General features: G+C 44.9%; 2 protein-coding genes across 2 annotated transcripts; one reads left to right on the top strand and one right to left on the bottom strand.

Annotated features, from left to right (window-relative positions):
• The first annotated feature begins 1 nt into the window (after position 1).
• On the top strand, positions 2–4297 carry rbx1 (ring-box 1, E3 ubiquitin protein ligase). Its single transcript, XM_053490313.1, has 5 exons — positions 2–160; positions 2104–2182; positions 2298–2368; positions 3563–3648; positions 3757–4297. Exons 1-5 carry the CDS (start codon positions 83–85, stop codon positions 3767–3769), a joined length of 327 nt encoding a protein of 108 aa, XP_053346288.1. The 5' UTR covers positions 2–82; the 3' UTR covers positions 3770–4297.
• Positions 4298–5599: 1302 nt separating this feature from the next.
• st13 (ST13 Hsp70 interacting protein) lies at positions 5600–12388 on the bottom strand. Its single transcript, XM_053490276.1, has 13 exons — positions 12217–12388; positions 11808–11917; positions 9423–9468; positions 8258–8357; positions 8107–8180; positions 7929–7995; positions 7743–7827; positions 7515–7625; positions 6899–7001; positions 6683–6799; positions 6529–6589; positions 6354–6442; positions 5600–6252 (listed from the first exon to the last, which is right to left on the bottom strand). Exons 2-13 carry the CDS (start codon positions 11915–11917, stop codon positions 6121–6123), a joined length of 1095 nt encoding a protein of 364 aa, XP_053346251.1. The 5' UTR covers positions 12217–12388; the 3' UTR covers positions 5600–6120.
• Between the last annotated feature and the right edge of the window lie 221 nt (positions 12389–12609).

Consider the following 12609-nt stretch of genomic DNA (forward strand, 5'->3'; position numbering starts at 1 on the left):
AACTCGTTCCCTCTGTTTCCCTTGATCCTGGGCTCTCGCGGATAAATCTCGTTTCCTCTCGCGAGATTTGGATCTTTCCAACATGGCGGCGGCGATGGATGTGGACACCCCAAGCGGCACCAACAGCGGCGCCAGCAAGAAGCGCTTCGAGGTGAAAAAGGTAACAAAAATATTAAAACATCGTATTTAAACACCGTGTATTATATTCTTATCTATTATCTAGTGTGTGTGTGTATGATCAGATTGTTTCCTGTTGTGTGTAGCTAGGCTATGCTACACCGGGTAGATGAGTTAGCACAATACAGCGCGGAAACAACACACACACAGTAGTGTATATAATACAGATACAGGTCGCGTGCAGATGAACAGTATGTTCCTAAATGTTCTAGAAGTTTCTCTGACCTTCTCTAGTGTTCTCCTGTGTGTGTAAATCCCGGAGACTGGAGGATTATCTCAGTGTCTTAATCTCACATGTGGTTGGGACCGAACCGATAACTAAAAAAAAGGGGGAAAAAAAGATATTAAATAACGACTTTGTATTGGGAGAAAAACAGATTTTAAAATAAACAACATATAAAAGGTTTAGAGTACCTCTGTAAATAAGAGAGGTTTTGTCTGCACATTGGTCTAAACTTACACTTTCAGTGATTATCTTTACATTTCATATATGGGAGGACCAGAAAGATAAATGTCTCAGCAAAAAAGTGTGTGTGTGTGTGTCCAGCTAGATTTTGTCACAGCATCATGCAAAACTGAACAAAATTTAATGTAGTGAAGTTTAACCTGCACTGTACATAAAATCGAAATGTTGATTAAGGTAAGAACAGTTATGGTGGATTTAATAATTTACTTTAAAATAATTTACAGTCGAACCTGTGAGTATAATTTGTTCCGGAAGTGTTTGTAAATCAATATACTTGTATATCAAAGTGAATTTTCCCCATAAGGGATAATAAAAACTCTGATTTGTTCCACAGCCCAAAAATATTTACATTCATATAATTAATATGAAGTAAAAATAAGACATTAACCTTCACTTTACCTTTGGCTGTAGTGCGAGGGGAGGGGGGAGGGGGCTACTGTATAGGACAACTTCTCTCTCACACACACCCTAATGGAATAACTGCCCTCTGACAGAAGAGTCTGTCTGGTTCCTGGACTTTTTTTTTTTTTTTGTGTGTGTGTGTGTGTGTGAATTTAACAGTGAATCTCTTTGTCACTTGCTTTGACGTTGCATTGGCGTTGAACAGATTCATCCACCGCACTGCTACAGACTTTTTAACAATTTGTCTTCATGTAGGCCGATGTTGCAGTACGGTTACTAAAGAACTGTCACTATGCTTGGACACAATTAAAAAAATGTTGACGATACGAGTGATGCACGTGCACTGAGACAGAGCATGTGAGACGATTACCCATAATCCTCGTAATATAAAGTAAAAATTTATTTGCAGACTTCCTTGTCACAGGCCAACTTACTCGCAATCAAAGGTTCCACTGTACTAATGCGCTACTGTCTCAATGTAAACAAACACCTGCACCAATAGATATTAATTAGAAAAGATAAACAAAATATTTTTCCTGGGATTAGTTCATATTTTCACTTTGGCTAAAATAACAGCGCTGAACTGGTATAAGTGAATTTTAATACGCTGGAGTCATTATTAGGCTAAACTTTATTTTTACAGTGTGTTTGTTTGACTTCGACAAAAAGCTTCCAGCTGCCAAACGGATTCCTTTGTGTTGTGAAATACAGCCAGACTTCAAAAACATTTAGCTTTATTCATTTTATTGTAAGTGTGTTCAGCTTAGCGAGCTAACGCTACCTGCTGACATCAGGCCGAGTGTCATTACTGCCTTCACGCGGATGATGTAACAGATACGCGCTGCTCAGTAACACTGTAGCTTTGTGTTTTAATTTAATTTGGAGTTAAATGTTACACTTTTGTATTTGAAGTTAGTTTGTAGTTTGTAATTAGTGAGAACTCATTTTCTATAAGGAACCGGATACATTTAATTACTTACGAAACTTCCGGCCTGAAAAAGTTTGAGCCTTATACATGTGTGTGTATTCTGATGCTCGTGTCTCTGGCTCTGTTTCAGTGGAACGCGGTGGCTTTGTGGGCCTGGGACATCGTCGTGGATAACTGCGCCATATGCAGGAACCACATCATGGACCTGTGTAAGTGTGTTGTTACTCGTCACACTCTTCACCTTTACACACAGTGTCCATGCTAAAAAAACTTATCCTGTAAAGCTTCGGATCCTCTTCATAACTTTAATGTGTGTGTTTGCAGGTATAGAGTGTCAGGCCAATCAGGCTTCTGCTACATCAGAGGAGTGCACAGTGGCCTGGGGAGTGTGTAACGTAAGAAAGACCCTTTCTCTTTCTCTCTTTCTCCCTCCTGGTGGTCAGTGCTGGTACTAATTTGCTTATTGTTTGAAATGACTGTCATTAAGTTCTTCGTTCTTTTTGAACAAGTCTTTAACGTGACTCAGAAGAACGAGTAGTCTCGGAGAGTGATTCGTTTATTTTCTACTGAGCATGCATGCGCAAATCATCACAAAACCTCCGTAGGTATGCCTCCGAGTGGCGCAGTGGTAAAGCGCTCGCCCTATCATCCGGGTGATGCTGTTTTCCTCTCGCAGCCGGAGGCACAGAGAGAGCTGATTGGCCAAGCTCTCAGGGGGGAGGGATGAAAGGTACTTGCGCTCCAACAATAATCACGGCTCTACAGCCAATCAGGGGCGTTTGTGAGCTCGCGCAGGAAGGAGCGGCTAGCGCTTTCCTCCGAGTGTGTTACTCCGAGCAAGCAGTTCAAAAAGATGCGGTCGACTGACGTCACGCGGTTCGGAGGAAACACAGGATAGTCTTCGCCCTCCTGACTGAGTGGTAGTAGCAGCCTTAATGTGGAAGCCCCCTGGTGACGAGGAGGAATTGGACATGACTTATATTGGGGAGAAAATAGGGGAAAAAAAAAAACTGTACAGGAAACAGAATTGAACGGTTCTCCTCAATGAGTCTTCCAAGTCCCAAGTTGTTCGTTCTTTTGTCACGTGACTTCCATAGACGCTATGGAGTGCAATAGATTCAAAAGAACTAAAACAACACGGATTAAAAGATATGATGGTGATCTGCTCGTTCTGTTTATTATAATATTTCTTTAGCTGCTTTGTAATATTTTTATTACTGGAACTATAGACACAATTTGTGTCTGTAGACGTATTGGGGGTCTTTTTATTGAAAATCATTTTATTATTTCTGGTCAAAAGAACGAAATGAAGTAAATGACTAAAAAAGAAATGAACGAGATTCAAAGAACCCCTGGTGGTCAGTGCTGGTACTAATTTGCTAAAAATGACTGCCATTATTTAATTATAAGTATTTAATATTTTTTTAATGCTTTTGAAAAAGTAATCAGAAGTGATGAAACTAAGGATTTAAATTCTGTGAATATTTTTAATTTTGTCTGACATTGTGTATTGTTAGACATGTCATATAAAAACTCTGATTTGATATAAAGAATTACAGGTCAGTATATACGTGTGTATGTGTCTTTAGCATGCGTTTCACTTCCACTGCATTTCCCGCTGGCTAAAGACGAGGCAGGTGTGTCCTCTGGACAACAGGGAGTGGGAGTTCCAGAAGTAAGTGCCCTCCCCATACACACAAGTGTACACACTTTAAATTCTCAATGCACAACCTGTGTGTGTATCTGATCTCTGACTCAGTGTTTCTTGTGCTCTGATTTGCAGGTACGGACACTGAATCTGCAAGAACCACAGAAAAAAAAATTTTTTTTCCTTTTTTTTTATGTTGGTAAAACTGTTCTGATGAATATTAGTATTTGAAAGGAAGCCTTGGGTCTCCTTATAGAGCAGTAAGTGTGTTTATGTACACGATGCTGTTACTGTAAAATGCAAGAAAGAAAGTCATGTTTTTTTCCAGACATTGATAAATAATACAAAAATAAATATTGTCTGTACTTTAAAAACAATGTTTTTAGTGTTTATTTTTTTGCCCCTACAGTATTGTTTCCATGGCGAATGAGACTGAATTAACAAACCGTGTTTTCCCCTACAGAGGGTTTAATTACAAACTAGAAAAAAAAAAGGGTAGTTTATGTGATAAATATAATCTGTAGTCAGGGTTAAGACAGTAAGAAGAATAAATCACACTCTGTTAAAGGAAAAATAATTATCTTCACGGTGACACCTCAGCATTTTACAGTAACGGCAACAACATTCTTGTTTCATTCCCTAAACAAACTGTAGGTTTTTTTTTTTGGTTTTTTTGTTTTTTTCTGAAAAACAGAAGAACAAAAAATAAAAGACTTAACCAGAACTATATGGGTCTGACTGTTGGAATGTTTTATTTGTTTTGTAGTGATTTCACAGCCTGTGTGTGTGTTAATGAAACTGTAACGTCATATGTCTTGCAAGCTTTTCTGTACACACTGATTTTGCTCATTCGGTTTTCCTGGTTCACTTCCATCCAATAAAACACCCACCAGACATGACATCTGCAAAAAGCCAAATCAGTCGATGTGGTGGTGCATCGGGTTCCTGTTACCCACCTGAAGTCAATGTCTTTTATTCGTCCTACGCCGTAATAGTTTACTAACAGTTAAAGGAAGTCAGGGTTGTTGTTTTTCAGACATTAATAATAAATAATACAAACAAGTATAATTCTGGGGGTCTAAAAAAAATGAACTCCTTTATACAGTATAGTTTCCATAGTAACGGCTTATCAAACAGGACTGAATTAATAAACTGTTCCTTGAACAAATGTTAATATTAAATACAAGTTTGTGATCAGTTGTAAAATAATAATAAAATCAGCTTCAGGGTGACGGATCAGCATTTCGCTGTAACCGCAACAAACAAGGTTTTTTTCCTCCTTTTTGGGGGGAAAACACGAAACAGATAAATTACTAAACTGATTAACTGTTTGACTGTGTGACCGTTTCATTTGTTTCGTAAACGATGTTACAGCCGTTAGATGGTGACGTCACTGTGACGCAGGCGCGCCGAAGCGCGTATCTACTCGATACTACTGAGCCACCTGAGAGTCATGTGACTAACGACGGAATCACGTGACTGAATCATTTATATTGGAAATTTTGGTTCTTAAATTCATCAATCAAGATTCAGGAATATTTTCTTTGCATTTCTCAGTGAATTTTACCTTTAATTCTTTTACATCATATATGAAGGAGGAAGATGCACACAATCATTTAACCTGTGACGTTACGATCGCGTTGCTACACGAGGTTTGTCCACTAGATGGCAGTAACAACGATCTCTCGGATGAAGCTTCATGAAATGAACCTTTTGGTGAAACTATTGGCTTAAGTGTGTGTGTGTGTGTGTGTGTTGATAAAACCGTAATGTCATATGTTGCAAGCCTTCCTGAACACACTCTTGAGCTGGTTTTAACTTCAATTAAATTTTATTTGTATATTGCCTTTAACAGCGGTCATTGTAAATTAAGCACAAAGCAGCTTCACAGAATCAGAAGAAAATGCTGGAAGTGTGTGTGAATCAAAATGATCATCAGACGGTCCACATCCGTCCAAAAAAAACACCACAGCCTTGATGAGATCAACACATCAAACCTTTATTGAATGAAATCATTGTTCTGAACGATCTAAGATAAAAGCAAACTTTTTTTTTTTTTGTTATTCCGAAAGGTTTCTTATTTTGTTTTATGTTTTTAACAGAACCGACATCACAAAAATGACTCGATTAAGACCTGACTAGTTTGAACTGGTTTAGCTCTTTTTAACGCTCCTGGGTTTGGAACAGTAAGAGTACACACACTCACAAAGACTTTTTAATAACAGAGGCAGTGATTTGGACTATTTCTCTCTCTCTCTCTCTCTCACACACACACACACACACATTGGCTTTATACTGATTAGCCGATGCTCTTAGACAGCCCTGAACCGTTAACAGTGTGGAGTTAGACAGAGTTTATTACACCTTTATTACCCGGAAGTGCACAGGAAGAAATAAATCACATAAAAGAGACAGAGAGAGAGAGTGTGCGTGTGTGCGTGTGTGCGTGTGTGTGTGTGTGTGTGTAAGTGCTGTTTCAGAGCTCATCACGATGTGACACTAGGCCTGTGGGCCGCTGAACTTGGAGCTGAGCTTGTTGATGAGCGCCATGATCTTGGGGTTACTCTGATACTTGGAGATGTTGGCCGGATTCTGAGCCACGTCCTGAAACGCTGCCATCACCTCAGGGTCCTACACACACACACACACACACACACACGCAGGGAGGTTAAAGATGACATCATCATCACCTGCTGTGTGTGTTAGGGATTAAACACAGACTGGTTCCTCACCTTCATGGCCATGAGAACCTCGGGGTCGTTAAACAGCTCCTGCAGACCGGGCATCCCGAACGGAGCGCCCCCTGGGAAACCTCCAGCTCCTACAGCACCACACACACAATGTTAAACATGAACACAGTGAGAGCTGGTTACTCATGTCTACTCTCCCTCTCGCACACACACACACCTGGGAATCCTGGGAATCCTCCTTGTGCTCCTGCTCCTGCCTGCTGCCTGGCTTCCTGCTCCTACACACACAGTTGTGTTTACTCTACACTCTATTATCACCCCCCCCCCCTCGTGTGTGTAATGACACCCCTCCACACCCCCTCCCGTCTCACCCTCTGTGCTTTCTCATGCTCCTCTCTCGCCTTCTTCACTCTCTCTTGTCTCTCTTTGATCTCTCTCTCCTCTCTCTTACGCTCGTACTTACGCCGGTGCTCCTGGATCTTATTCGCCTGAGAACACACACACACAGTCAGTTTGATATCATATGGAAGAGAAATAAAACAAACTGTGGCACATAAGAAAGAGTGTGTGTGTATGTATATACACACTTTGGGTTGGACCTCCTTCAGCATGGCACTGGCGTCGTCATCGTAGTCCAGTTTACACGCCATGGCCAAGTCTTTAGCTGCTTCCTCCCAGTGACCCAGTAACCTGAGAGAGGGGGGGTGTTAAAGAATGTAAAGATTTAAAAATATTTAAGTCTCGTACACCATCACTCCATCATATGATCTATTTAGTGTGCATAAATAATCTGTGAAGATAAATATCACACACTGCACCGTTGTGTTTCATACACACAGATTTACTGAGCAGCGAGTTCCTCTCTCTCTCTCTCACACACACACACACACACACACACACACACACACACACACACACACGTTCAAGTTCAAGTTCAAGTTCAAGTGGGCTTTATTGTCATTACAACCATATACAGTTAGTACACAGTGAAACGAAACAACGTTCCTCCAGGACCAAGGTGCTACATGCAACATAAACTTACAACATAAATTAACAGAGACACTAAACTAGCTAACCAAGAGGCCTAGTTAACTGGCTAGCAGAGACAGAGAGATCTAACATAAATTACAACATAAATTAACAAAAACTAACTAGCTAAGTAACATTAACGTAACATTAACAGTAACGTAATGAAGTCCTGACCTGTGTGCTTTCCCTCTCCACTTGTAGGACTGTGCTGAGTCGGGGTTTATCTCTATCGCTCTGTCACAGTCTCTGATCGCTGCGTTCGGCTTCTGCATCTTGATGTACACACTGACACACACACGTTACTCTTATAGAACATACTGTACACACATGTAGGTTTAAGCAGAAACAATGAAGTACAACAAACCTTATACAGTAATGTGTGTGTGTGTGTGTGCGCGTTACCTGGCTCTCTTAGCGTAGATTATAGCTGACCGTGGGTTCAGTTTGATGGCGTCTGTGAACAGATCCAGGGCTTTCTGGAGCTCTCCTACACACACACATACACACAGATTAATATAATTATTATGCTTACAGAGTGTGTGTGTGTGTGTGTGTGTGTGTGTGTGTGTGTGTGTGTGTGATCCTCACCCTCTCCCAGGGCATCGATGGCCTCCATCTTCTTCTCATTAGCCTGGTCCATCATCTCCTCCGTCACCTGGAGATTAAAAAGAAAAAAAAAACATGTGATGATGTCACAGAGCAAAAGTATTGGCACCCCATGATATGTCCATAGGATGCCACATGTGATGTGGCTTCTCGTCGTCACCTCCAGGTTCTCGTAGTCGCCCATCTCCTGCCCCTGGTCCGTGTCGGGGTCGATCACCCCCTCCTTGTCCATCTCTGTGGAGGAGAGAAACCACACGTCCTTCAGCTACGCCATTACATCATCGTTACATTACATCATCATCACCCTTTACCTAATTCGCTCTCGTCGCTCTCAGAGGGTGGGGCCGGCTCTGCCTGAGAAGGAGGAGGGGCTGTCTGAGGGGGCGGGGCTGCGTCACACGGACAGCTTCCCTGTGTGGAGAAAATAACACACAAGGTTTGAGAATGACGCAAATATTAATTTTCACAAAGTCCGCTGTTTCAGTGTGTTTAGATGTTTGTGTCAGGTGTTACTGAGGTACAATTACAAACATTTCATACATGTCAAAGAGTCGAAATTTGCAAGTGCTGATCCTTCTTTTTCAAGACCTCTGCCGTTCACCCTAATAGGCTGTCAATCACCCTTTGAGCCACATCCACTGCTGAAACGAGGTTAGGAGAAGGTGCTACAGCATGCGTAGTTTGTTGGGTTTGTTGGGTGCCCTAAAGCCTCCTTCACCTCGACTGAAGCAAGACTGAAGTTCTTGATGATCAGATAAATGGCTGTTGATTTATGTACAGTCTTTCCTAGTACACGATATCCTTGTCTGTGAAGCCCTTTTATAACTTCTCCTCAACATTTGGATTTCATTACCTCCTGCTCTCAGTTCAGGTAATATACACACCCTCTCCTCAGACTGCTGCAGATGTGTCCGCTCTATCTCCGTGTTTAATCTCACAGTCATGCTCCACATTACTGCTAGTTATTATCACCACGGTTTCACCACAGGAAGAGTAAATATACAGTGATCTGTCCGTGCATCTTTGAAGATTCAGTTTTCTAAAGTTACACACCGTTATTTTGGAGTAAGCCATGCAGTGTTGTGCGTTTTGTGTGGATTTGGGCGCTGTGTAGGAGCATTACAGACAGACTGGAGTTTGCTCCTCCAGTGTATAAAATGTATACACGGGGGGCAGTGGTAGCTCAAAGGGTTAAGGCACCGAGTTACTGATCGGAAGATCGGCAGTTCGATCCCCAGCTCCACCAAGTTGCCACTGTTGGGCCCTTGAGCAAGGCCCTTAACCCTATCTGCTCCAGGGGTGCTGTATCATGGCTGACCCTGCGCTCTGCGATATGCGAAAAAAGAAATTTCACTGTGCTGTAATGTATATGTGACAAATAAAAGGCTTAACTTAACTGTAAAGGTATCAGTGAAAGACCGACGTTCAAAGACACAACCTTCATTTCAGTGTTGTTTGGCGTCACTGTGTACTTACCTTACAGCCTGAGTTTTTAGACAGTGGTGGAATGGTTGCTCCCAGTCTGAGAGAAAATACACACAGGGAATAAGTCATGTGTGTCACACTGATAATAATATACACTCTTCCTCCCTCCCTCCCTCACACACACTCCCCACACACACCCTCTCCCACTCACTCCCTCTCCCACTCACTCCCTCTCCCACTCACTCCCTCTCCCACTCACTCCCTCTCCCACACACACACTCTCCCACACACTCCCTCTCCCTCACACACACTCCCCACACACACCCTCTCCCACTCACTCCCTCTCCCACACACACCCTCTCCCACACACACCCTCTCCCACTCACTCCCTCTCCCACACACACCCTCTCCCACTCACTCCCTCTCCCACACACACACTCTCTCTCCCACACACACACACACACACACACACTCTCTCCCACACACACACACACACACACTCTCTCCCACACACACACACACACACACTCTCTCCCACACACACACACTCTCTCCCACACACACACACACACACACTCTCCCACTCACTCCCTCTCCCACTCACTCCCTCTCCCACACACACACACTCCCTCTCCCACACACACACACACTCTCTCCCACACACACACTCTCTCCCACACACACACACACACACTCTCTCACACACACACACACACACACACACTCTCTCACACACACACACACACACACACTCTCTCCCACACACACACACACTCTCTCCCACACACACACACACACTCTCTCCCACACACACACACTCTCTCACACACACACACATCTCTCCACACACACACACACACACACACACTCTCTCTCCCACACACACACTCTCTCCCACACACACACACACACTCTCTCCCACACACACACACACACTCTCTCCCACACACACACACACACTCTCTCCCACACACACACACACTCTCTCCCACACACACACACACACTCTCTCCCACACACACACACACTCTCTCCCACACACACACACACTCACACACTCCCACACACACACACACTCACACACTCCCACACACACACACACACACACACTCCCACACACACACACACACTCCCACACACACACACACACTCCCACACACACACACACACTCCCACACACACACACACTCACACACTCACACACACACACACACTCCCACACTCCCACACACACACACACTCCCACACACACACACACTCACACACTCCCACACACACACACACTCTCTCTCCCACACACACACACACTCTCTCTCCCACACACACACACACTCTCTCTCCCACACACACACACACTCTCTCTCCCACACACACACACACTCTCTCTCCCACACACACACACTCTCTCCCACACACACACACACTCTCTCCCACACACACACACACTCTCTCCCACACACACTCTCTCTCCGCCCCCCACACACACACTCTCTCTCCGCCCCCCACACACACTCTCTCTCCGCCCCCCACACACACTCTCTCTCCGCCCCCCACACACACTCTCTCTCCGCCCCCCACACACACTCTCTCTCCGCCCCACACACACACTTTCTCCCCCCCCCACACACACTTTCTCCCCCCCCACACACACACTTTCTCCCCCCCCACACACACACTTTCTCCCCCCCCACACACACACTTTCTCCCCCCCCACACACACACTTTCTCCCCCCCCCCCACACACACTTTCTCCCCCCCCCCCACACACACTTTCTCCCCCCCCCCCACACACACTTTCTCCCCCCCCCACACACACTTTCTCTCCCCCCCCACACACACTTTCTCCCCCCCACACACACTTTCTCCCCCCCCACACACACTTTCTCCCCCCCCCACACACACTTTCTCCCCCCCCACACACACTTTCTCCCCCCCCACACACACTTTCTCCCCCCCCCACACACTTTCTCCCCCCCCACACACTTTCTCCCCCCCCACACACACTCTCTCCCACACACACACACTTTCTCTCCCACACACACACTTTCTCTCCCACACACACACACTTTCTCTCCCACACACACACACTTTCTCTCCCACACACACACACTCTCTCTCCCACACACACACACTCTCTCTCCCACACACACACACTCTCTCTCCCACACACTCTCACTCCTCACCGCCCCCCACACACACTCTCCCCCACACACACACACTCTTACTCCTCACCGCCCCCCCACACACACTCTCAATCCTCACCGCCCCCCCACACACACACACTTTCCCCCCCCACACTCTCACTCCTCACCGCCCACCCAACCCACTCTCCCCCACACACACACACACACTCTCCCTCTCCCACACACACACACACTCTTCCCCCCCACACACACACTCTCTTACTCTCTCTCCCACACACACACTCTCACTCACCCATGCAGCCAGGTGCGGAAGAACTCCATCTCGGGCAGGTGCAGTACCCCGGGGTTCTCCTTACACAGCTGCACGAAGCCCTTCAGCTCAGCCACTTTCCGCGGATCCATCTTACACACACACACACACACACACACACACACACACACACACAGCGTTAACCCAGTCACTCTATACCCGGTTTATCACGCGGATCTGTGTGCACTCATCACTGTAAGGATTTATGTCAGTAAACACGTCACTTTAATACACAATAATGCGTTATAATACCGATAATAACGATAATCTGCAGCAGCGCGCTGCACGTGCACTACGTCACGGCGGATTCACGCTCGCGCGCGCTCATGACAGAACATTCTAGAAGCGCGCGACGGTTAATAACCGACCCTAACACACTAATCAGCGCTACCTGTCTGAGAGACGAGGAAACAGCAACCGGGTTCTTCTACTACTCTTATAATATTCTCCTCTTTCTTCTCCTTTTATTTCCCCCTCGATTCCAATATCGCAAAAACAAACAAACTCGAGTGCGGAGAGTTGTGCGCAGGCGCAGAGTGTGCTTGAGCGCAGGTCCTGCTTGAGGTTCTGTCGCGGGCTGTATGACGTCAGAGAGGCAGCTGACCAACCAGAGGGCGCGTCTGGAGGGAAAGCCTCTTTCGTGTGGGATGGCGTTTCCGTGGCAACACCGGCGGGTTGAGACGTACTGCGGGTTAAAATACATACATAAAATTAAAAATATATATATAATATGATAATAAACATGATGATAATGATAATAATAATAAAAATGTACAACTAATCT

Source organism: Clarias gariepinus, chromosome 28 (genome assembly GCF_024256425.1).
Source record: "Clarias gariepinus isolate MV-2021 ecotype Netherlands chromosome 28, CGAR_prim_01v2, whole genome shotgun sequence".
In the NCBI taxonomy this organism is placed as follows: Eukaryota; Metazoa; Chordata; class Actinopteri; order Siluriformes; family Clariidae; genus Clarias; species Clarias gariepinus.